General features: G+C 39.6%; 1 protein-coding gene across 1 annotated transcript in view; it reads left to right on the top strand.

Moving 5' to 3' along the window:
* The window catches only part of exoc3l2a (exocyst complex component 3-like 2a), a 52,899-nt gene that overhangs the window by 17,926 nt on the left and 7,543 nt on the right, over positions 1-27,430 (top strand). The window contains exons 3-12 of the mRNA XM_061961864.2: positions 2,159-2,379; positions 6,055-6,814; positions 6,914-7,028; positions 7,095-7,205; positions 7,298-7,398; positions 8,922-9,032; positions 9,105-9,240; positions 12,094-12,216; positions 12,292-12,447; positions 21,875-21,996. Of these exons, the coding sequence (XP_061817848.2) occupies positions 2,159-2,379; positions 6,055-6,814; positions 6,914-7,028; positions 7,095-7,205; positions 7,298-7,398; positions 8,922-9,032; positions 9,105-9,240; positions 12,094-12,216; positions 12,292-12,447; positions 21,875-21,996 (1,956 nt within the window). The remainder of the gene's footprint in view (positions 1-2,158; positions 2,380-6,054; positions 6,815-6,913; positions 7,029-7,094; positions 7,206-7,297; positions 7,399-8,921; positions 9,033-9,104; positions 9,241-12,093; positions 12,217-12,291; positions 12,448-21,874; positions 21,997-27,430) is intronic.

Here is a 27,430-nt window from a genome sequence, read left to right on the forward strand (position 1 = left end):
ACGCCTCCTGTTTGTGGGTTGGGCTCTCGGGGGTGATGGGGCCGTGCTCTGGCTCCCACGCACTCTGGGAGTCGAATGTATTGTACATGCAAATTCACATATGCTCACATACGTACATAGGTACCTACGCTCCCACATACATACACAAATACAGTACATATTTACCTACCTAATGTTCGTACATCCACACGCACATTCAATATACAAACATACACATACACATACTGTACATATACATTCACTGTACAAACACATATACACATGCTGTACATATACATTCATTGTACAAACACATATACACATTCTGTACATATACAAGTACATATGCATACTTACACTCATGCACATAATCACGTTTCATCAAACATATATTAACGTTGTTGCCCTAGGGTAAACTGGGTGTAACACATGGCACACTGACAAAGCTTAACCTATTGTGACTATAACAATCTACAAGGTTAATGTAGGTTGCTTCTCTTTCACCCCCTACCTTTTTCTGCATTCTTTCGTATCTCAAGTTATCATTACGTATATGTATTGTTGCATTTAAACAACTGTATTGTTGATAATAAAGGTAAATTATTGGTATTGTTCATTATCAATAGCGCTATTTCTATTGGTATTTGTATTGATCCATTTGTAGTGTAATAATGCTCATTGTCATTTCTGTATTATTTTTTATTTTTCGCTAACTGCTTATTTGCTATTACTTTTACCATCATATTTGTACATGTCATATTTGCTGATGTTGCTCTATTGTTGTTGTTGTTGTTGTTTGCTGTTGTTGTTTTTGTCTCTCTGTCTAATCCCCCTCTTGTCCCCACAATTTCCCCCTCTGTCTTCTTTTTTTCTCTCTTTCTATCCCCTCCTGCTCCGGCCCGGCTGCACTAAATGATAATATAAATACATTTAATAAAGTAAAATACAAATAAGGCAACAAGAGAAGTATCCTACACTTCTCTTTTGTAAAGTAAATCTGAACAGCCGATATGGGCATCTACATCAACTATATGATTTGCCTGAGTAGCTGGACAGGACACAAAAAAAATAAAATAAATTAAAAAAAAAAAAAATAAATAAAAAAAAAAAAAAAAATGGTAACATTAGCGAGCCAATGGTGTTTTTATGTTTTTTGCTTCGAAACATACAACTGTGAGCAAGTTGCAAACAGCCCCTTGAAAAAATGCATAAGTCCATTCCAGACGGTAAATAATAATTGAAATAGGTTAGTGTTCTTAATACTTACCATTAGAAATGTCCGATAATGGCTTTTTGCCGATATCCGATATTCCGATATTGTCCAAATCTCTAATTACCGATACCGATATCAACCGATACCGATATCAACCGATATATGCAGTCGTGGAATGAACACATTATTATGCCTAATTTGGACAACCAGGTATGGTGAAGATAAGGTACTTTTTTTTTAAATTAATAAAATAAGATAAATAAATTAAAAACATTTTCTTGAATAAAAAAGAATGTGAAATAATATAAAAACTGTTACATAGAAACTAGTAATTAATGAAAATTAGTCAAATTAACTGTTAAAGGTTAGTACTATTAGTGGACCAGCAGCACGCACAATCTTGTGTGCTTACGGACTGTATCCCTTGCAGACTGTATTGATATATAATGTAGGAACCAGAATATTAACAACAGAAAGAAACAACCCTTTTGTGTGAATGAGTGTTTTATTTGGAGGAGGGAGGTTTTTTGGGTTGGTGCACTAATTGTAAGTGTATCTTGGGTTTTTTCTTGTTTTTTTTTATGTTGATTTAATAAAAAAAACACACAAAAAAAACGATACCGATAATAAAAATACAGATACCGATAATTTCCGATATTACATTTTAACACATTTATCGGCCACATCTCTACTTACCATTGTTCTTTCTTTGTCTGATTCCACGCTACAAAATAACAAAAGTTTGTATGAGCCGTGCTGGTATCATATCAGATCAATATCAGTATCGGCCAATACTCAAGGGTCACACCTAGTAATTATTAGTATTATAGAAAAGAACATCACAGTTTTGTCGTGTTGCTAACAGTTTGTCTATAATCATAAAATAGAAATAAGATAAACTTCTAATGCAGTAACACATTCTTCCCACCAGGAGTGTTCGTTTACCATCTTCCTTTTTTAATGTAGCATTACAGGCCGTCGTAAGGAGGAGCACAGAGAAAGCCTGCCCTACGGGGACCTGAATGCAGACGGTGAGGCGGAGGCATCCAGGAGGCCCTCCTTCCTCAGGATGGTCAGTCTGGGCAAGCTGAAGAGGGAATCCATGTCCGACAAGGCCTCCCAGGAGACTGAGGAGGAAGCCGAGGAGGAGGAGGAGCCAGTGGTCCAAACCAGAGAGCCCCTCTCAGGTAGAATACAGGGAAGCATGAGTAACTAAGAATATATATTTTTGGAGTAAGTTCCAACGCTTTGCTGGGAACTCACTTGGTGATTGACACACAATACATTTTTTTTAATGTAAAAAAAACAAAAATGTGAATCACTGCAATGTGCTTAGTGTCAACCAAGGCTAAATTGGAGCAGAATTTTATTTGGAGGCCACCCACTTTACATACTAATACATCTCCCAATATCGAGATATATATCGTGTATCGTGACATGGCCTAAAAATATTGAGATATTAATAAAAGGCCATATCGCCCAGCCCAACTCAACATCATGCGCCTCAGCTCTGAAGTCACCGCTGCACAGCATTTCAAAGGTCTCGTTTCCAATTTATTAGTACCGGTATACCGTACAACCCTAATATATATAGAAAATCACACACGCACACACACACATAAACAGTGCGTAAAGTTTTCAGATCCCTTTAAATGGTTCACTCTTTGTTTCATTGCAGCCATTTGCTAAAATCAAAAATCATTTTATTCCCGATTAAAGTACACTCAGCAGAAAGGCATAATCAAACAGAAATGTATAATTTTTTTGCTAATTCATTAAAAAAACAAAACTGAAATTTCACATGGTCATAATTATTCAGACCCTTTTTCAAAGTATTGAGCAGACACACCCTTTTGAGCTAGTACAACCATGAGTATTCTTGGGAATGAAGCAACAAGTTTTTCCACACATGGATTTGGGGAGCCATTCTTCCTTGCAGATCCTTTCCAGTTCTGTCATGTTGGTTGGTGAACGTTGGTGGACAGTCATTTTCAAGTCTCTCCAGATATGCTCAATTGGGTTTAGGTCAGGGCTCTGGCTCGGCCAGTCAAAATGGTCACAGAGTTATTCCAAAGCCAAGTCTTTGTTATTTTAGCTGTGCGCTTAGGGTCATTGTCTTTTTGGAAGGTGAACCTTCGGCCGAGTCTGAAGTCCTAAATACTCTGGAAGAGGTTTTTCTTCCAGGATATTTCTGTGTTTGGCCACATTCATCTTTCCTTCAATAGCAACCAGTCGTCCTGTCCCTGCAGCTGAAAAACACCCCCATAGCATGATGCTGCCATCACCATGTTTCACTGTTGGGATTGTATTGGGCATGTGATAAATGATAAATGATAAATGAGTTGTACTTGTATAGCGCTTTTCTACCTTCAAGGTACTCAAAGCGCTTTGACACTACTTCCACATTTACCCATTCACACACTGATGGAGGGAGCTGCCATGCAAGGCGCTAACCAGCACCCATCAGGAGCAAGGGTGAAGTGTCTTGCTCAGGACACAACGGACATGACAAGGTTGGTACTAGGTGGGGATTGAACCAGGGACCCTCGGGTCGCGCACGGCCATTCTTCCACTGCGCCATGCCGTTAAGCAGTGCTTGGTTTTCTCCACACATATCGCTTAGAATTAACTTTAAAACAATCAAGACACTTATTTCTCATAGTCTCGTAGTCCTTCATGTGTTTTTTTTGGCAAACTCTAAGTGGGCTTTCATATGTCTTGCACTGAGAAGAGGCTTCCGTCTGGCCACTCTGCCATAAAGCTCCAATTGGTGTAGGACTGCAGTGATAGTGGACTTTGTGGAACTTTCACCCATGTCCCTACTGCATATCTGGAGCTAAGCCACAGTGATCTTTGAGGTCTTCCTTACTTCTCTCACCAAGGCTCTTCTCCCACGATTGCTCAGTTTGGCTGGAAGGCCAGGTCTAGGAAGAGTTGCGGTCCTTCCAAACTTATTTTTTAAGGATTATGTGCTTTTAGGAACTTTGAGTGCTGCAGGAATTATTTTATAACTTTTGCCAGATATGTGCCTTGCCACAATTCTGTCTCTGAGCTCCTTTGGCAGTTTCTCCGACCTCATGACTCTCATTTGATCTGACACACAGTTAGCTGTAAGGTCTTGAATAGACAGGTGTCTGCCTTTCCTAATCACTCCAATTAGTTTAATTAAACACAGCTGGACTCCAATGAAGGAGCAGAATCATCTCAAGGAAAATCAGAAGGAATTGGACAGCATGTGAGTAAAATATGAATGTCACAGCAAAGGGTCGGAATACCTATGACCACGTGATATTTCAGTTTTTCTCTTATAATACATTTGTCAACTTGGGGTACTGAGCGCACATTTATGAGAATTTATTTTTTTATATATGCTGCAATGAAACAAAGAGTGAACCATTTAAAGGTGTGAATACTTTCCTTACTCACCATATATACAGTATATATACATATATATATGTATATATATATATATATATATATATTGTATACACATTAAATAAACATCAAATTTGCTAATCTTTCCTCCTTTTATTTACACAATGCAATTACAAAACAATAAAAATTATCTTAAGTGCAAGTGTTTTAACACCAAACACTTAACACTGTCTCTGTACTTTTCTTTAATGTCGTGTCTTCAAGTGATAAAAAAAAAACCCCAGACGTGTTCAAGTCGTAAGCATCGACTTTTTGGCAACATGTTGCTGGGTTGGTGTCTGAATTTTCAAATCCAAATCCAAACCAAAGCTAAAGAAAGGAGTTCCTATTCCCTTTTTAGGCATCAATCACTCTTCGGGTTTTGTGGGTTTAGTTTCCCTGATGCATTCCGTCCGTCTCTGCTAAGATGTTGACATCCAAGCTCTGCCAGCGCTCAACGCAAAGTCTATGAGTGTAAAATGGTACTGCAAAGCAGTAGCGTTGCTGGAGTTAAAATTACGATATAAACAATTGAAATGTTTATGCTACAATTTTTATTGATTTAACAGTGATTTTTGATGAAAATTAAAATACCTAATTTCCCATTTTTTTCTGGGAAATGTCCTGCAGTATATTTTGGAATGCAAACATTGACAGGTATGCCACTAATATACACGCACGCAACCAAAGTTGTCTTATAAAGGCAGTGTTTGGAAAAGTGGTTGATATTAATCCCGAGTTCAACAGGAAAATAACAACACATAGCATCTCCATATTATTTCCTTCTGGATGATGTTTTTTGTGTATTTTGCCTGAATAACAGTCATTATACCCAACCATCCATTTTCTACCGCTTGTCCCTTTTGGGGGCGCGGGGGGTGCTGGAACCTATCTCAGCTGCATTCGGGCGGAAGGTGGGGTACACCCTGGACAAGTCGCCACCTCATCGCAGGGCCAACACCACAGACAACATTCACACTCACATTTACAAATCAATTATGACAAATTATAACATATATAGACATGTATTTATCCATCTGTTCTCTTAAACCACTAATGTAAACAAATGCTGTCTGTTTTTGGTTTAGCTATTTTTAATTTTGAGTCGGTAAAATACACCACCTATAAGTTGAAGTCATGAAATATGGTCCTGTGCCCCATTTCCTCAGAATTCCCCATAGTTCTGAGTCATCGGGTTCAATCAACAGTAGCGTGCCAAATCAGGAAATGCCTGCATTTCCTTTACCCTATGCGAGCCTTAAATATCTGTTTGCTGAATCCTTGGGGAACCATGTTTTTCAAGTGCTGAACAAGTAAAAAATAGCTTAGTTTTTAGCCAATACATGCACATATACTCAAATAACCACTTATTTTTCTGATACCATGTCATATCAGGCATATATGTACAATGATTCCAACAAAATTGGTCTTTGGTTTGCTCTCAACAGTACTGGAGATCCTACAGTTAGTCAACCACCGGGACTTGCTCCTGGCCGACACACATATTCAGGAGCTAGAGCGGGAGTGTGAACTGTTGTCTCTCCTGCCATGTCCGACCAGTCCCACCCTGACTCCGACCCTCAGCCCCCCCAGCCCTTCTGGCATGATTCCCCTGTCATTCTCATCTTTGGATGACTCACTGAGCGCCAATGCTACTCTGGATTCGAGCCGAAGGAAAGAGAAGGACGTGGAGCTGCTCTATGAGGCTTTGATGAAAGAGATGTGGGATGTTGTGCGTGAGTCTCTCCGTCAGCCCAGTGCTGGGCCCAACCTTGGGCTTGTGGTGCTGGTGATTCAACAGGAGGAACATGCTGATGCTGCCTGGACTCTTCGAGAGGACACCAAGCCAGAGCAACAAATGGATGTGGCTCTTCAGATCCAACCCAGCCATCGTCCTCGACGACTGAAGATAAAGTGGAGGGAAGCAGTGGCGGAGGCTGCAGACTGGAGCTTGCCACACCAGGTGGACACTCAGGCGGGCCAGCTGTCCTCGTATCTTGAGCGCCTGAGGTGTCGGGTGGTGGATGACTTGGATGCAGCAAGGAGGAATGCTGTGTCTATTTACCCGGAGGAGTTTGCCGCTTTCCAGGTGTATGTGGAAAGTTATCATAGAGCTGTGGCCAAACGCCTGAAAGCCATTACCAGTGACCGACTGCAGATTACTGATGTCTACTCGCTGTTGGACTGGTTCTACAACATCTACAACCGGTAGAGTACCTGTACATATGTCAGCACTAGACAGTACCAAACGGTAAATGCTAAGTATCTAATTGTCTTTCCACAAAATACATGTTTCTCTTTACAAAGGGATGTTCTGGGAACCATAGGCACCGCAACACCCATCAACTATGCCTCTCTGGAACCCATTCTGCCTCAAAATACAGTGAACAGGCTGGAAGAAGACTGTCTTAGTCTCGTCAAGGTAAACATTGAGTATTATCATGACAGCTGCGTGTAAATGTGAACCATTTTGTTGATGGTGTTCCAGGAGAAGGTAACAACAGAGCTGATTCAGGTTCTGGATGATGAAGAACGGCGATGGGCCCATACTCTACACATAGAGGAATATCAGTCCCATTTAGCACGCTCGGTCATACAGGTACTAAATAATTTTGCAGTAAAAAAACAAAACGGGATACATTACAATTAAGATCCAGCTGTCCTTAAAAAATGTGTTGTTCTCACTTCTAGAGACTGAAAGTTGATCTAGACAAATCTACATCTGTGAACCAGTTTCTCGGGGCAAGAGTGGCTCGTTTTAGTCTCATCGGTTTGGCTGATTTTCTTTACAGGTGAGGAACAAAATAACAAAGAAACCAATATAACATTTATATCAATGCATATATACAGACATACATTTGTATACTGTATCATACAGTAAATTATAATATTCAAATTTAGAATTTAATGTAGGAAATACAAATAAATATAAATACATCTTTGTGTTTAATTGGTTAATTTAGATATCGGTAGAAACCAATCACATATACTGTATTATCTGTAAATTAGAATCATAATTATAATCAGAAAAAAAACACAGGGCAAGGGTGTAACAACACAATTTTTAAACAACAGCGTATTCTCGGTTATCACATGTTTTCTTTCCGGACCCTCCCGTGGTAGGTGAATTTCCGCAAAGTAAGGATGCTATTATTTTATGAGATGTATCGATATCATATATATTCTACATTTTTATAATCGCTCCTCACATATAGCTTTCATTAACACTGACAAACACTTCCTATGATCTGAAAAACACTTTATACACTTTAAAACCAACGTAATTTTAACATGAAACTTAAATAGGTACTTAAATCTCAATGTGGTCAATGGTACTTTAAAATCTGCGAAGCACTGAGACCGCAGAGTCGAGGGAACACTGTTCTGCCTTTATCTTATTACATACATTTTGCATTTTATTACATGTTGTTTTTGTAAACAACAGAAAAAAATATTTTGTGAAAATACAAAATGTGTCACTTTCGTATCGGTTGTATACTGACACTACCCTTGGTATCTACCGATGTATGGATCGATCCGCCCTCCCCATGTGTACGCCTGACCGCTACACAGCAACAGAACACATTATATTATCTTCTCTCTACACTCTTATTAATCTACCGTACTTGTTAATTCCCTGTTAATATCTGGCTACATTCTGCTGTAATGCCCTTCAATCTACATTTCTTAACTTGACTACTTATTTCGTTTGTTGTTTCAAGCTAGTTTAACGGCTAGTTTAGCAATTAGCATGCCTTCTTGTTTGGTCCCGCTTGCTCTTACTCGGTGTGTAACATGTTTAGCCTTGTCCTCCAGGGATAATGGCACTTGTAATAAATGGAATTTATTTGGCGATGATTATCAACCTAGGGAATTGGCTCCACACTCTGTATTGACATACACAGTTAGCTGCTCTGTTAGCTTGGGGATCACAAAATAAATAAATTATCAGCCGAAGAGGGTTGGCTTTTGTGGCAGCAAACTTATGATAAAAACTTACATTTGGCACAACGTATCATCGGCCATGAATGTAGAATACAAGACTCAATGTTGTTGGCAATTGGATGAATAACCTTCCTTGTCTAGCTTTGGCAAATGGAACCCTAAAACTAAAATGGCCGACTGCACGTGTAAAATAACTTGGTGTGTTTTTGTGCATGTTGTAGCTTCCCAAAAAGTGATTTTGTTAACGAAATAATACAAAAAATAACAATGGGAAAATAAAGCAATTCCAATCGGGTCCTTATGCGGGTCCTAACAAGCTTTTACCAGTTCAGTGCCATCTGCTGGATCTTATTAAAAACATTGCGTACAGTTTTCAGAGAAAAGTGGAGATGTTTCACGAGACACAGGCGGAGTTCGGTGATCGAGGAGATGGATATGTTTCCAGGACAATAGCTCTGGTCAACTGTTGCCCCCCTCTCAGGTGAAACACATCTGCTTCCATCTCTCATTTGAACTAAGATCTGTATTTTAATGCCACCTTTGTGCCCCGTAGAACCTTTGTGGAGCGCTGCAGGCAGTGTGACCAACAGGCTAGCGAGGACTCTGCAAAGAGAGCCAACTCTTCTCTGGACAGGATCATCAACCAGTCTGTGAGGGTTCTAGCAGACAGGCTGTTTGAGCACATTAGGGTGAGGACATCATGAGCAGGTCACCCACCATGCCTTCTGATCTCTCTCTCTCTCTCTCTCTCTCTCTCTCTCTATGTCCACTACTTGCTGTCCATATCCTACCAAGTCAGACCTACACTGTTTCAATATCCATTTCTCTGTTCTCAATTGTTGATGACTGATGATAACAACCAAACCTAACCCCCCCCCCACCCCCCTCCACACCCCGGATTGTAAATAATGTAAATAATTCAATGTATATACCCTGATGATTATCTTGTGTGATGACTGTATTATGATGATAGTATATATTATAGTATATATCTGTATCATTAATCAATTTAAGTGGACCCCGACTTAAATCACTTATTCGGGTGTTACCATTTAGTGGTCAATTGTACGGAATATGTACTTCACTGTGCAACCTACTAATAAAAGTCTCAATCAATAAAAAAACCCATAGAATTTCAAGTACATTATAAATACAATTCCTTATTCCATCCATCCATCCATTTTCTACGGCCTGTCCCTCTCGGGGTCGCGGGGGTTATTATTGTTATTATTATTACACGGTCATGGTCTAAATAGTTCACTTAATTAACTTAATTTGGCCAGGCTGGAGATCTTTATTACCCTTAATTAGTGTTGTCCCGATACCAACATTTTAGTACCGGTACCAAAATGTATTTTGATATTTTTCGATACTTTTCTAAATAAGGCCGACCACAAAAAAATTGGATTTATTTTAACAAAAAAAATCTTAGGGTATATTAAACATATGTTTCTTATTGCAATATAGTCCTTAAATCAAATAGTGAAATTACTAGACAACTTGTCTTTTAGTAGTAGGTAAGGAAACAAAGGTTCCTAATTTGTCTGCTGACATATGCAGTGACATATTGTGTCATTTCTCATTCTATTTTGTTAAAATTATGAGGGACAAGCTGTAAAAATGGATTATCAATCTACTTGTTCATTTACTGTTGATATCTGGTTATTTTCTTTTTTAACATGTTTTATCTACACTTCTGTTAAAATGTAATAATCACTTATTCTTCTGTTGTTTGGATACTTTGCATTAGTTTTGGATGATACCACAAATTTGGGTATCAATCCGATACCAAGTAGTTACAGGATCATACATTGGTCATATTCAAAGTTCTCATGTGTCTAGGGACATATTTCCTGAGTTTATAAACATAATATGCATTTTAAAAAAAGGAAAAAAGATTTTGTGACGATAAAAAATATCAATGTGGTCATAGTAGTATTGACTCGATACGCTATTGTACTTGGTATCATTACAGTGGATGTCAGGTGTAGATCCACCCATGGCATTTGTTTACATTCAGAGTGCTGGCTTGCTGTTAGCGGTTAGCTATTGTATCCTCCTATAGTGTGTAGTGAAGCATGTTTAGCTAGTCCTCGTCCTGCAGGGATGATACTTATACGAAACTCACTTTATTCGTCACCGTGGAGGCGAGGATTAGTGATTTAGAAGTAGCTAAAACACTGCCGACTGCAAATGGAAGTTCGCCGCTAGCCAGCTAGCTAGCGAGCCATGTCTTAAAGCACCTCTTCCTGAGGGCGTTTCAGTTTTATAACTTCACCTTTATCTTTCTTTTTTAGACCAAAATGCGTCCATTCTCCCTTTTCTGTCTATACACTGTGTCTGCTTGTAAGTACTCCGTGATTGTGCGCTGCCGAACATGCTCGTCTGCTCGTAAAACCAGCAATGTCACGACGTGACAACACGCTGTCGATACTTTTCAAACAGAGTATAGTACCGTTTTTGATTCATTAGTACTGCAATACTATACCAGTAGCAGTATACCGTACAACCCTACCCTGAATATATGATTTTGTTACAAAGTGTTAAATAAAGCCCATCCATTTTTATCATAGTAACTATATTTGGTCCTTGATTGCTTTATTTGAACTTTTCTTTACAGTTCCTAGTCAATGATTGAATAAGACTAGTAAACTGCACATAGTTAAAATACTGTTTATTTAGCATGCTTACAAATCTCCACAGTGTCAAAATGATGTAATGTACATTAGTACCCTCCGTTTTTGCTAGTAATCCATTCCAAAAGGTCAGACAAAACTTGGCTTTGGTTTCCATCAGAAATAATATGAATCCAATTAATCCATTGCAGCCACTCGAAAATATAAACACAAAACACATTTTCATTTAGAATAATTACATTTTTACTTGCCGAATGCAATGCAGAATACAAAATAATTACGATTGAAGACTTTTCGTGCTACAAGTTATTTTGTGAATCAAAATTCACCTTCTTCATCAAAGTGCTGGCACTCGTAAATTTATTTGGCCCAATTGTGAATTATTTTCCAGCAGCACGCCATAATAAAAGTCACCCGCTTGTGGAATTTTTTTGTTGGGCACTCAATTCTGGTACGTGGTGAAAACTGAGTAGTTTATAGGTAAAATGATTGGCAGTACAATACCCAAGATGATATATAACAATGGGGCAATATTTTCGCGAAAAAACAAATCCTACAAGCAAAGTACTGAGCGGAAGGAGGGGAGAGCAAGGGCTCTTCGAACTTCGTTATGAGTTATTTTGTGAATTCAATGGTGTTTCTCACCGTCTTTATCAAAGTGCTGGCAAATGTAACTTTCTATGACCTCACAGCAGATTATTTTGTAGTTTTACTCAACAAAAAAAGCAAATGCTTGGGATTCATTGTTTGGGCACTCAAAAGCGCGGAATAAACAGATTAGTTTGTTACGAGCGGTGTTTGTCTGTTGATACCAACATTGGGCCGTATGAAAAGCAAAGTAATACTCAATGTATCTCAGTCGCTTACTACTTACTTGTAACCCCAACCCTGCATTGTCTTTTTCAGCCATTTTTTGACAAAATGGTCAAGAGAAAATGGCTGAACTACACGGACACGTTCGAGGCCATTGAAGCAAGCATCAAACAACACTTCAAAAAGTTCCGAAGGATGGATCCTCCGCCGTATCAGGTGTGTCTTGTAGGGTCTGTAGGACTAAGAGGTTCAGGGACAGCAAATTCTTAATAGATTTGCTGAATGACACAGACGTTGGTGGGTGAGGTGCACCGACGGGTCCTGGTGGAATATGTCCGAGCCATCATGCGGGGACGGCTCATATGCACATCTTCCAAGATGAGGAAGAGGATGGCTTTCCGCTTACAAGACGAAGCCAAGCAGCTTAAAGGACTCTTTAAGGATTTGGTGAGTCTGTTTGTTCTTTTAACATAAAAAAAGAGTACATGATCATCCATCCATCCATCCATTTTCTACCGCTTGTCCCGTTTGGGGTCGCGGGGGCTGCTGGAGCCTAGCTCAGCTGCATTCGGGCGGAAGGCGGGTTACACCCTGGACAAGTCGCCACCTCATCACAGGGCCAACACAGATAGACAGACAACATTCACACTCACATTCACACACTAGGGCCAATTTAGTGTTGTCAATCAACCTATCCCCAGGTGCATGTCTTTGGAGGTGGGAGGAAGTCGGAGTACCCGGTTCACCTACTATTATTACTCTATCAGATTTTTTTCTTTTTAGAATTTAACATATTCATTACAAAATAGGGATGCTATTCATTACAAAATAGGGATGCTTGAATCAGGATTGTATATGAGTGATTTTGGCTCATACCAATATTGATCACATGTATTTACTGTAAATTGTTTTATTTACTTATGATGAGCGCTATTGACAGTGTAACAATATCAACACAATATTCAAAGTAGTTCTCTGTTCTCTTTTATAACATCGAATTGTTTGAGCAAAACAAAGTCAACAACACCCAATAACTAACCAAAAGCAAAAACTACTATCTACTACTCATTTAAACCCTTTGATGTTGCCCTCAAAGTCTTCCTTTGTCCAAGTATATATCCCTTGAGTTTGGGAACATTAACCAAAACGACAAAAAAATGATTTTGTGATAATAAAAATATTTATCTTATCACTCTAATATCGATCATATACTGATACTACCCTTGGTATCGACATCACCAATTTATTAATCGATCCGCCCTCCACTATCTGTTGTCAACGGGTTTGGCTTTTGTAATTTGGCTTTTGAAGGCATTAATCAGCAATGGCCGATCACATACGTTTTCATGAAATTCGGCCGATACTGTTCGGTTGCCAAACGATTGGCGCGTCCCTATTACAAGAGCAAATAACTAACCTTATCTGTGGACATTTTGGCTTGTCTCGGTCGTCCGTTTCTCCCTTTATTCAACACTGTAAATGCTCCGTCAACGTCTTGTGCCACGTCATGTCTTTCATAGTTAATCTTGTAGTTTTGTGCGTAGCTCTACCATATTTTGTTTTAGTAAACCACGATACACGTAGTGCCTTTTCTTGAGGGGTAACCATCTTTTTAGGTTTTTTTTTAACAGAACCTATTTCAAAAGCAGGCCTGACCTGAGACTCCCAAAATGCAATATCATTATTCTTCGAACAAATCTGTGCGTTTTAACTATATTTTGTAAACAACAGTGATTGTTTTGGTTTCATCACCAAAAGTCTCAATTATTTGAATACTTGGGTATTTATCACAGTACTTGACATCAAGCCAAAACTCTTATCCCATTCTTTAGTTTTGATGTTGATATTGAAAAATTTAATTTTAGCTGCAGGTGGCAGTAATTACTCTGAATTGGTATTGGTACTCAACAGTATACATTTTTGGTGCATTTATAATAAATGGTCATTTGTGTCATAATAAAATCTCATATTTTTATCTAACCTTTAACTCTGAACTGATTTCAATAACTGTGCAGTCCAGTTGTTATATTTTGTTTTCTAAAGCTTCTGAGTAAAGTATACATTCATTTCAGTTTATCTTAGGTGTGTTGCTGTAGTCAGGAAGTAGTCTTTGCCATTCAGTTGAATGTGCCAGTTCTGTCTTTTGTTGAGCCTTCAAAGTGTTTGTACTGTAAGTATTGTACTTATTACACACAAGCTGTTTGATTGTGAAGTGCATTTTAAATTTTGAGGTGTTGTATTTGCCATGCAAAATTGCTAATGCAATAGTAGCATGTATATGGCATATCCAAAGTAAATTAGAATTGAGTTGGCGCATTTTGAGTGCCTTCTACCAGGCTCTCTTGCTGTGTTGGCATTGGAAATTGTAACAACACCTCAAAACAGTCCGCTATTAATATGGGTGTTTGCCTGTCAAATTCTTGAACTAGCAACATCAAAAATTGGTACAGTTTGATATCATGTGATACCAATAATATTTTTATAACATTTGTAAAACAATATATGTGGACTTCTCCTCTCTCATCCAAAACAATTGTACCAAAAGTACAATATTCCCTGATCTGTCATACTTGAAGCCATAAAACTCAACATCTAACAATATACAACCTCACATGGGGGAACATTTTACTCGTAGGGGCTTTTGAATTGTATTTGGGCCCACTTGACATCTAAAGTCCAGCGGGTTTGGCGAGTGAGTGTGAGTGATCCGCTCTCTCGTTCTTTACACTTCTATTCCTCTGGCAGGATTTGACTTTTTGACACACAAGCATGAGTGCAACAGCGTATCTGTTGTGTAATGATGAACGATGACTGGTGCGTAATCAAATAAACAGAAAGAATACAAAAAATAACCTAAAAACAGTCCAAAACAGCATGCGATTATGGAGGGGTATCGTGCCTCAATCGATACTTAAAAAATGGAAAACATGCAAATATTTGTAAAAAAAAACAATGTTTTTTTTATGTTCATGGAACTTTGTGGCATTCGAATCTAACATATTTAATATATAACTAAAAATACTGGGTTTTTTTGTATACTAAGGAATACAAAAAAATTGACCTACAGTAATTTTAGCAGCAATATACAACATAAAGAACGTGCAAAAAAACGACTCGCTTGGGTTGTAATATTGGTGCTCACAATTCCGCGGGTTCGTGAACGCAGCTCGCTCTCCGTAACTGTCATTGGTGCAGAATGTGGAAGAGCTGTGTTGTCTACTGGCTAGCGCTGCAGCGCTTGCGCCGTTATGTGGGCGCTATTGGCATGTTAAGGTCAGCAATAAAATTTAAAAATAGCGTCAGAATTTGTGTGCTTCTGTCGAGATGCTACATTACTAACAAGACATGTCTTTCACAATATTACCGCCATGCACTTTTTGCACATGGTTGAGTCTGCATTCAGCCACCTGATAACTACTTGATGTCATGTCTGTGTGATCATGTTTTGTTTTAGTCATGTTCGGTTTTGTTTTTGGACTTTTTGTGCACTTTTGTTTGTTTTGTCACCATAGCAACCATTAGTTTTCACCTGTCACGTCACGCACCTGTTTTCACTAATCATGTCACTAGTATTTAAGTTCATTGTTTTCAGTTTTTCGTTCTGGCGACAACCGGATTCATACCCCTGTTACACTCTTACCTCTGCGCACTTCATAGTCCATGCCATGTAAGTTTTTTGTTTATTAATGCCACAGTTAGTGTTTTTGTTTAATTGTTCACAGTTTCTGCCTATGTGCAAGTTTTGTTTTCAATAGCCTAGTTTTGTACCTCCGCCATTGTGTGCGCTTTTCGTTTGTTCCTTTTTGATATATAGTGTTAAAATAAATCATGTATTCACCTTCACGCCATGTCTGGTCCAAATCACTTGCACCTCGGGAGAACAAACCACGCCATAGTCCCAGTTTTGACACTTGAGGCACCGATAGCAAAAATGCTTTCAGGTCTGGTTACTACCGTTTATGTTGACAACAGTGCAGTTATGTAACTGGGTTTCGGTAGCACAACGCAGGTACATTCGTACTCAAAATAATCAACTCCCTCCCAAATGGTCATCTCCAAACATGCATTTGTAGCTCACACTTGTTTTGGAACGTACATAGTGCACATACTGCCAGGCTGAATGCTAAGCCTGGTGACTGGAATGGAGCCCTCCAACTTCCTAGGCCAGGAATAAGCCAGACAGTGTTGATACAGGAGTGAGCTTTGAAAAATGGCTGCCGTCAGTGAGATGGAGATGGATGGATTTGGCATACGTTTGCGCTAACCGGAGGTGGGGGGTGTAGGGGGAGGCCGTAAAGCAACTATGCCGGACAGCATGGCATTTGCCCCCTTTCTATGCACGAGTTCAAACAAGCGTCCGTCACCTCGGCTGACAACAGGAAGCTGCTGTGTTCGGAGGGATCTTCCTGTTCCTGTCAGCTGGCTAACTTTGAAGTGAGTCTAGGATGGCCTTGATGGCCTTTTACGCTGAAGGGTGGACTACAGCAACTGTGAAAAATGGGTACGAGGGGTGGAGGACAGCTTTTTAGAGACCGTTACAAAAATATTGTTATTTTTAGAAAATGATAAAGCAAATAATTCCATTGACCTTGAAGGAAAAACAAAAGCCGTTTTTTCAATGAGTCAATCAAAATTGTTGACGATGTTGATTAGCATTCCTGATGATCCTTTAGCAAGTGCCTGCTCTCTGTTTTTCTATGTTCTTTGTATTACATCACCCTGTGTATGGGACAACATATGTAAATTGACACATGACTATGACATTTTTACATTTACATATATGTTAATTAATATGTACTGTCCCTGAATTAAAAAATAAAATATCCTTAGTTATGGAATGTTAAAAAAGACTTGATCCAGTGATACTTTTTTGTGATTGCGTGGGCTCCTTATGCTGAATCTTGACACCGCTGGAAAAAAGTGCTTGAGTAGAATCTAAAATGGATTGTTTACTATGCAGTTGTTGTATGTATATTGTTTTCTTACATTGTTATCTTGTCTTAGCTATGTATGCATTCCTTTCAGTCTGTCCAAGGTGGGTTGCCGTTGTCTATTGCCATTAGGTTAAATGTGGCAGTCTTGTATTTAGCTGAGTCCTACAAAGTGTTTACGATGTAAGTATTAGTACTTCACATCACACATGTCTTCTAAGAATGATGGCGTCACGCACGAGTGCTGTGACTCTTTGCTCTCCAGTTTTAATTAATCAATTAATCAAATTTTATTTATATAGCCCTTAATCACAAATGTCTCAAAGGGTCCCATAAACCACAACAACATCCTCGAATCTGATCCCACATCAGAGCAAGAAATAACTCAACCCAATGGGAACAATGCGAAACCTTGGAAGGGACCGCAGATGTGGGGACCCCCTTCTGGTGACCGGTGCAATGGATGCCGAGTGGATATGGTTAATAATGTGAGAGTCCAGACCATAGTGAGGCCAGCAGGGGACACTCTTGCATGTAGACAAGTCAGCAGCGCAGAGTAGTCACCAACTGATGCACGGAGGAGTGGTCCAGATTTGGTACAGCTAGCGCGTCCTCCGTGGAAACTGATCCGTGGCCACCTAAAATCTTTTCCACATAGGAGAGTGGGACAGAGCAGTAAAGAGAGAGGGCAGATCAACTTGTCTAACACATGGGTCTATTTAAGGGGTAGGGTGTATAAATTGGTTTTAAGATGGGACTTAAATGTTTGGTCCCTTATTCCCTGTTTTCCAAGTTTTTGTCTACGTCCTATTGCTGCTCGTATCAAGCAGAGCAAGCCAGACGCCAAGAGTTGAACTTCATTGGACTGCGTTGTAGTTTCACGATCACTAGCAACTTCCAGAGGAAAACAACACCCCATACATCATCGCTGTGAAGTCAGAGTCGATGTGCATGGCAGCCCAGAGACGTAAACGTCGGCGGGAGCGAAAGCAGAATCAGGGCTATTGGTCAGGCACACTGGCTAGGCTGAAGCGGAACCCAAACAAACTGCTGCTCCCTAGCATCTTTCTGACAAACGGCAGATCTATTTTCAACAAGATGAATGAACTGGAGCCGCTGGTTGCTTCTAACACGCCGCCTGGGCATGTTGTGTGACGATTATAATAGAAAGCTGGTTGCACTACCCAATACCCAACGCTAGTAGGCTGCGCTAGCTACCAGCAGGATAGGAGCATCGAGTCCGGTAAGAGTAAAAGAGGTGGTCTCGGTGTCTACCCCAACAGCAGCTGACAGCAGAATTATTGCCCGACACTGTTCTCCTGACCTGGAAGCTGTCTCTATATAATGCAGATCCTTCTATTTGCCTCCATAACTGAGCATTGTTATTATCACTGCTGTTTACATACCCCACGATACTGGGACTGATTTGACCAGGGGGGCCCGGAAGACCACACAGAGACTGTCCTGGCATAAATTAAGTTCTGTGCTAACACTGTTACAAGCGGATCAGGACATTTCCAAACCAGGAACAGTTCAGCTCCAATGACTCTGCAGCAGTGTGGAGAGGACTAAGGGACCTTACGAACTCTAAGCCCAAAGCCCCCAGGCCCTGAATGACCGGACTCTCGCTCAGGGCCTCAACACACATTACTGTCGTCACAAACGGCCTTCAGCTCCCTGCAGTTCACCTACAGAGCCAATAGGTATGTGGATGATGCAGTGAACCTGGCCCTCCACTTCATCCTGGAGCATGTGGACTCCCCAGGGACCTACGCCAGCATCCTATTTGTGGACTTCAGCTCTGCCTTCAACACCATCCTCCCTGGACTGCTACGAGATAAGCTCTACCAGATCAGCGTGCCCGACTCTCTCTGCAGTTGGATCAATGACTTCCTGACGGACCGAAGACAGCACTTGCGCCTGGGGAAGATTGTCTCGGACAGTCGAACCACGAACACTAGTACTTCTCAGGGCTGTGTACTTTCCCCCTGGCTCTTCTCCCTTTATACAAACTGCTGCACCTCCAGTCACCAGTCCGTAAAGCCGCTCAAGTTTGCGGACGACACTACCCTCATCGGGCTCATCTCGGATGGCGACAAGTCCACCTACAGGAGAGAGGTGGACCGGCTGGCGTCCTGGAGATGCCTCAACAACCTGGAGCTGAACGCCCAGAAAACAGTGGAGATGATCTTGGACTTCGGGAAAGTCACAGCCCCACTATTCCCCCTCACCCTGATTGACTCTCCCACCCCCGTCTCCATTGTGGACTCCATCCGTTTCTTGGGCACCACCATCACCCAAGACCTCAAGTGGGAGCCGACCATCAGCTCCCTCATCAAGAAGGCCCAGCAGAGGATGTACTTCCTGCGGCAGCTGAAGAAACTTAAGGTGCTGACAGAGATGCTGGTGCAGTTCTACTCAACCATCATCGAGTCCATCCTGACCTCCTCCATCACCGTGTGGTTCCCTGGCGCCACAGACTGCAGCGCATCGTACGTGCTGCTGAGAAGGTTATTGGCTGCAAACTCCCATCACTCCAGGACCTGTTCTCCTCTAGGACCAGGAGGCGTGTGGGTCGGATCACAGCTGGCTCTTCTCACCCTGGACACAAACTATTCTCCCCTCTCCCATCAGGCAGGAGACTACGGTTCATCCAGACCCACACCTCCCGCCACCTGAACAGTTTTTTCCCCTCGGCCATCAGACACATGAATAATAACAAGATCTGATAGCTCAGTTACAGCTCATGTTATTCTATTCTGTGTTATATGTGTTTTATGTTGCACGATTTCACCAAGTAAAATTCCTAGTTTGTGAACCCATTCTCAAACAATGGCGATAAAAACTATTCTGATTCTGATTCTGATTCAGAATGGATGGCAACTTGACAAGAGAGGCCCATTATCTCCTCAGAGCACATAACTCCACCTTTAGGTCAGGGGATAAGGCATTGCCAAAACTGATGTTTATGTCTCTCAAACTGCAGGAACACAATGTTAGGCGTGTCCTGAGGTCAGTAAATTTGAGGAAGGCCTCTGGATCTGATGGAGTACCAGGCAAAGTACTTCAGTTCTGTGTCCAGTCCAGTCCTTACTCTCTAAAGAGAGCTATTCTTCTCAGCAGAGTTCAGAATATCGCTAAAGACTCCTCTGACCCGGGAACCCACTGGTTCCAAATGTTACCCTCTGGCAGGCACTACAGATCAATAAGATCACATACAGTAGGTCTGGATTAGTTTTTTCCTCATCCCTCACTTAAAGCGTGAGTGAAGAATGCATGAAGAATGCTGTTTCCTCGATGTCAAGACCTGATAAGTCCGAAAGAGAAAGAGAGGATACAGTATTATCTGCTAACAGATTATATTTGGTGGTTGTTTAAGCACACTGCAGCTCGTCCTGGATAGACTTATGCCGCTACTTTTATTGTCCATTGTGTTTTTATGTCCTGGTCTTATGCTTTACATTTTAAGCACCTTGTGGAGTTGCAACAGTAATGTTGTTATTTGTAAGACAATGACAATAAAGTTATTGCATTCTATTCTATTCTATTCCAACAGCTGTTTGATTTCAACATTCATCTTAGTTAGTTTTGATTACCAAATATGGAGGTGTTAAAATCGCCATGTAAATTTGCTAATGTGAATTGGTAGCATCTATCTGGCATATCCAATGTAAGTTAGCCCATTTGTTTTAATGCATTGATTTTATGTTATTTTGTTTCTCTTGTAAGTTACAGTGACTTTATTTATGTGTGTTCAGTTTTGCAGTGTTTTGAAGTGAAGACTCTTAAAAAGGCTCTTAAATGGACTATAACAGACAACCTGGTGTCGGTCTGCTAAGCTAGTAAAAAGAAACGCTAGCGGGAGCCGAACTGACTGCTTGTATCGGGGTTCTTCTATTAGAAGTTTTAGATGCAGGCCAATATAAACAGTTATGTTTTAAAAAAAAAAAATCAAATATCAATGTCAGATCGGCACAGCCCTGGTCAAAAGCCCTTAAAAGTAAGGCTACACTTTTCTAAATGTGTTGACTATATGCTAAAAAACATTGGATATGCCATTTAAAGGCTACTATTTAGCATTAGCGATTTTACATGGCACCTCCAAGTTTAGTAATCAAAACTGCAACTCAGGTACACGTTACAATAAATAGATTATGGGTAATAATTACAATACTTATAGTATAAACACGTTGTAGGACTCAACAACAACAAAAGACTTACAAATTCAACACACCTTAAACCAGTGGTTCTTAACCTTGTTGGAGATACCGAACCCCACCAGTTTCATATGCGCATTCACCGAACCCTTCTTTAGTGGAAAATAAAAAAAATTCAAATTCAAGACAAAGTTATGTTTTTTTACTGGTGCACAAAATGAACCGTGCTTAACATCACCTTGTTCAAAGAACAAAACCAACACAGTACATGAACTCACAACAAATTACACACTGGCAAATCAGTCTGACTTCTATTGCCAAATCCATAAAGCCGATAGGGAGAAGTTTTTATTTACACGATGAGCTGGGTGTGTCTTGACCTCCGCGGCGGAGGCTCCGTCGAAACCCTGAGGCTGACTCACCGAACCCCTAGGGTTCGATCGAACCCAGGTTAAGAACCACTGCCTTAGACAAACTGAAATGAATGCATGCTTGCAAATGAGACTCAGAAGTGTAAGAAAACAAGATACAACAGCTGGACAGCACATTTGTCATGATCCGTTCTGTGTTAAATTTTACATTTAAAAGTGGATTTTATTATCAACACATTAACATTCCATATCAGATGAAGACACACAAAAGTAGCGAAAATTGGTACTGTTATTGTATCGATTCCGAGGTACCGTATCGGTTCAAATTTGAAGGGTACCCATTCCTAAAGCTGACGGATTCATCAATAGAGCTAAATAGTAGCATGCTAATTGCTTTATGTTCTGTCTGTTCCAGGAATCAAACGCATCCTGGTTGGACAGTCTCATCTGCCACATGGCTGACATCATTCTCCTTGAAGATACGCCCTCTATCCAGATGGAGGTGGCTGTCCTGGTGAAAGAGTTTCCAGATATACGGTAAGGGAATTTAATAAATGTGTTAAGTTATTTCTGACAGGAAAAGTCTATGAAAACATAAATCCTCTGCTCTGTAACCCCAATGGTCCTATATTATTCATGCTTACTGCCACACATTCACCCTGTTGTCTTTGGCAGCTGGCCATACAGGGAAATGCATGAGTATGAATGTGTTTTTTTTGTCACAATGGATCAAAACAAGGAAAGGAACATGGACATATATCTACATTAACGTTGCTATTTTTGGAGAGAAGCACGGGATTGTTTTGAGAGTGGATGAGTCTCAGAGGCCTCGCGGGGCCAGTCCAAAGCGCTGGAGCTGTTTGTGCACAGATTAAGACTGAGATGACAGCTGGCAACCTTACGACCGCTTGTGACGCATAACTCTCTAAAGAGCAGACAGGAAGCTGCTGCCGAGTACTTCCAATTCCTGCTACACTGCAGGAGACAGACTGGTGCCACACTTGGAACCAAGAAGGTGTGGAAGCTTTCACAATGCTGTGTACCCTCTTGGTATTTTAGCAGAGTCCACCGAGTCGTCCTTCCGGCGTCTGGGTGCCTTTCTGTTTTAATATACTATAATATGTACATACACTCCTTCGACTGTTAGTATTAATGTACTGCTTTGATAAACAAATACATTAGGATGATAACGGTATAATCTGAAAGTAAATCAAAACAATCCTTGATAAAAACAAATAAAACGAGCCTCGATTTTAAACGCTCATTGTTAAACGTTTAGTTATATACCGTCCCGGTTATTGTACTGTTCAACCAAATGTTGCGTGTTACAAACGTAAAAGCCCATATAAAGAAAACCATGCGCTGGTGATTCAGTGTCCAAGCTTTTTTACATTTTTTTTATTGAGTACAACTGCAAAATAGGCCACCATGGGGCCAAATGAAGTTGTGAGTGCCAGTACTTTGGTAAATAATTTGAGAAACACTATTGGAGTCAAGAAAGAACTTGAAGTAAAGTACCATTGCCATCCTCGCTAACAAGAGTCTTCAGTGAAGTGATATAAAATGATAATTTATCCAATTCGTTCATAATTTATTAAACTAAATTATTTTTGCATGTAAAACTAGAATTAAAATGTGTTTAGTTTTAAAGATTTTGGGTGTCTGGAATGGATTAATTGGATTTACATTATTTCTTAGGAACTTTTTTTTGTAAAAGTCAGTTTACGGCTGACCTTTTGGGATAGACTACTGACTGAGAACTGCTGTATCACGGAACATATTACTACTCCAGCATGCATTGAAATAAAAGCAAAACAAAAACTGCCTGCAGTGGAACCAACCATGTTTATGTTGACAACATGTCTAAGTCGACCAACTTACCGAGTCATGGTGCACCGTGTTTATTTACTATTCAAAAGTAGTGGTGTCCCGATACAACTTTTTCACATTTAATACAATATTAATATTGGAGCCTTGAATATTTCTCCATACATATATTGATCCGATACAATATCAGCACATATCTACATGCTTTTATTATTTTATAGTGTGGAATGTTATAAAAGTCTTGATCAAGTAAGATTACTTAAACAGAGAACAAAGTATGAGAAACAGTAACCTACTTATTATTAACCATCTGAACTTATGCTGTCTTTAAGTTGAGGTGGGGTGGTAATTAGCTTTTTTGGCGCCGCTTAGTGGCCACAATAATTTATTTTTTTGACACAGTAAGTTGAATGAGTATTTGGCTCATATATAATAAGTAATATGCAACTACAATTATTTTATACCCATTTTTTTCAAATTGACAATATTGTTCAATTAGGTGTTCAATGTCTAGCTTGTGTGCTATTGTGTGCTCCGCTGTTGTGTAGCTGCTAGTTCCGAGTAGCCTATAGTCTACCATGTTTACTTCTGTAAATGACTTGACTAAAATACAAGAAAAGACCAATCTTGTGTGCTTATTGGAGGACATTAAGATTTTACCTGGCTGTCCAATATTGCACAAGTAAACACAGTGCAGGACTGCTTGTATCAGAGCTTATATCAGAGCCTTTAGATGCAAGCCTATCTTATACTTGTTTTTGGACCGATATCCAATATTATGCCTAATAAAAAGTATCTGCTGAAGTCAATGTTGACATGGCCAACGGCTTTTATCAACATCAAATTCCAATACCTAATTTCTATGACTGATATATCTGTTTATATACAGTGCATCCAAAAAGTATTCACAGTGCTTCACTTTTGCCACATTTTGTTATGTTAGTCTTATTCCTAAAGGCAATAAATACATTTTGTGTCCTCAAAATTCTACAGACAATCCCCAATAATGACAATATGGAAAGTTTTTTTTTTTTTTTTTTTGCAAATTTATAAAAAAAAAACTAAACTTAAAAATCACATGTATATAAATATTCATAACCTTTGCTCAATTACATCCCCAAGTATTTTTGAACAGAATGCCACAAGCTTCGCACACCTATCGTTTGGCAGTTTCAACCATTCCTCTTTCCCAATTCCTCTTTGCAGCACCTCTGAAGCTCTGTAGGAAGCGTTGGTTTTCATCCAGGATGTCTCTGTACATTGCTGCATTCATATTCTCTCTATCCTGACTTGTGTCACAGTTCCTGTTGCTTAAAACATCCCCACAGCATGATGCTGCCACCACCATAATTCAGTGTCGGGATGGCATTGGCCTGGTGATGAGTGGTGCCTGGTTTCCTCCAAACATGACACCTGGCATTCACATCAAAAAATTTAATCTTTGTCTCATCAGACCACCGAATTTTGTTTGTCATGGTCTGAGAGTTTTTTCAGGTTCATTTTGGTAAAGTTTTTACCAAGAAATCGCTTCCGTCCGGCCACTCCACTTTACAGGTCTGATTGGTGGATTGCTGCAGAAATGGTTGTCCACAGAGGAATGCCATTGGGTTCTTGGTCACCTCCCTGACTAGACTAAGATGAATGCAGCAATATACAGAGACATCCTGGGAAAAAAATTGCTTCCCATCCTACCTGATGGATCTTGAGAGGTGCTGCAAAGAGGAATGGGTGAAACTGCCTAAAGATAGGCGTGTCAAGCTCGTAGCATTGTATTCAAAAAGACTTGATGCTGTAATTGCTGTCATCAACAAAGTACTTAACAAAGGCTGTGAATTAGGGCTGGGCGATATATCGATATACTCGATATATCGCGGGTTTGTCTCTGTACGATATAGAAAATGACTATATCGTGATATTCGAGTATACGTTCTTACGCAGTTGCTTTTAGCTGCGGGGCATTAAACTGCATGCGTTTCTCACTCTTTCTTGTCTCTCCTTCTCACAGAGACTTTAAAACAAGCGCACCTTCTTACATACGTCACATACTGTCACGTGAGCAACGTCACACGAGCGAGAGGTAGCGACATGGTAACGTTAGCTGTGATGCTAACAGCTAACGGTGTGGTTTGAGTGGTAATACGAGAGAAAGAAGATGCAAATCTGGTAACAAATGGAGGAATAATTGATTCCCAAGAAAAACAGCACGGCGTCCATCGTCTGACGGTGGTTTGGCTTCAAGCGGGAATATGTCTTTACATCATGTCAACATGTCCGTTCGGTGCCACACCAACTAAATGCCGAAGTAATTTTTTCCACATCAACAACGTAGGACATATACTATTTGATATGCAGCTCATTTTTATGTGACACTTATTGAAATATCTTGAGAACATCATGCACAAAAGTGCACTTGTAGCTTGTTTTAAAATGTCTCTGACAATCTTGCACTTTCTGTTTTGGAAATGACATGAATGTTTGTGGCACTGCCTAATAACTTTAATAAATACAGTTTTGGTCAATTGACTTAGTTGTGATTTCCCTCTCTGCATGAAAGTTTAAAATGAGCATATATTAATGCAGTATGAAGAATAATGTTTTAATGTAGACACATAGAATCATCATACTGCTGTGATTATATGCATCAAGTGTTCATTCAAGGCTAAGGCAAAATATCAAGATAAATATCGTGTATCGCGATACGGCCTAAAAATATTGAGATATTAAAAAAAGGCCATATCGCCCAGCCCTACTGTGAATACATGTGATATTTTCATTTTTTTATTAAATTTCCTAAAAAAATAAAACCCCACACTGTCAGTATAGAGTACTGTGTGTAGAATGTTGAGGACAAAATGGATTTATTCCATTTGGGAATAAAGCTGTAACATAACAAAATGTGGAAAAATTGAGGCGCGCTGAATACTTTCCGAATGTACTGTATGTGCATTCGGAAAAAAATACTACAACACACTACATGTGTTGTAGTATGGTTAACTTTATCGCACAGCCAGAAATCAACAACAGCAACTCAACCACTGTCTAGTTATACCGCATTAAAACACCTCACACTTTCTGTTCAATACAAAGTAAGCTTCAAACAAAAAAATTGTTTTAGTTTTTGTTAACTCAGTCATTATCACAAGCGTGCGTTTACAAAAACAGATTTGTGGTTGTGTCACAATTGGGGTTGGGCGATATAGAAGATATACGTTAAAAAATTATATACATTTGGCTGACAATAGAGCTTTTAATATTATCCTATTATCCTGATTAATGCCCTCAAGCAAAGGCCGTGTCCTCTATGTAATGTAGTATTGTTGCTAGCCGTTAATGTCCCTTCACAGTGCTAAGCCACTTCTAAGTCAGGAATCCTTGTCTCCATGGCGGCAAATACATTAATGTTCTTACAAGTGTCATCCCCAGACAACGAGGAATAGCTAAACATGCTACACTACATAACATAGGAGGTTATGCTAATCACTAATTGCAAGCTCGAGCTCTTGAATATAAGCAAAAATGGGCAAAACGATGCAGACATTGACAGTAATGATACCAAGTAAATGATCAGTGTTATATGGTCAGTAAAACAGTGGTTAATTAGATCAATATTTTTAATATCAAACAAATCTTTTGTATTTTTGTTATTGTTTACAAACTCAGGGAATAAGTCCCTGGATGAAGGAGGGCAAAAACCAAAGATTTTGAATCAAAGCCAGTAGTAGGAAATAATTTCAATATTCTATGGATAATGTTACACAGCCATCCTGTGTTTTTGTCCGATTATAATTGTGATCCAAAAATGTAATCATTCAATCATCTTAAAAACCTGTAGTATCAGTATTTATAAGGGCAGCACTGCCTCTGTAGCGACTTGGTACTGGCTTAATACCCAAATCAGGCATATAAGTGTAGCTAGAACCATTTCAAAAATAAACTGTTAAGCAACCAGATATTAACAGTAAATTAGTATAATAATATTAGTTTTGAGAAAATAATACAACTAGAAATTTCCAAACAAAAACCCTTTGTAACCCGTTTTGAAGCGGTTCTATTATCCTTTGTATACCAAATAATATATCGGGATTATTATTATTATATTGTTATTATATTGATATTGTTTATCGCAGGATGCTGCAAAAAATGT

This window comes from Nerophis lumbriciformis, linkage group LG09 (genome assembly GCF_033978685.3).
Source record: "Nerophis lumbriciformis linkage group LG09, RoL_Nlum_v2.1, whole genome shotgun sequence".
In the NCBI taxonomy this organism is placed as follows: domain Eukaryota; kingdom Metazoa; phylum Chordata; class Actinopteri; order Syngnathiformes; family Syngnathidae; genus Nerophis; species Nerophis lumbriciformis.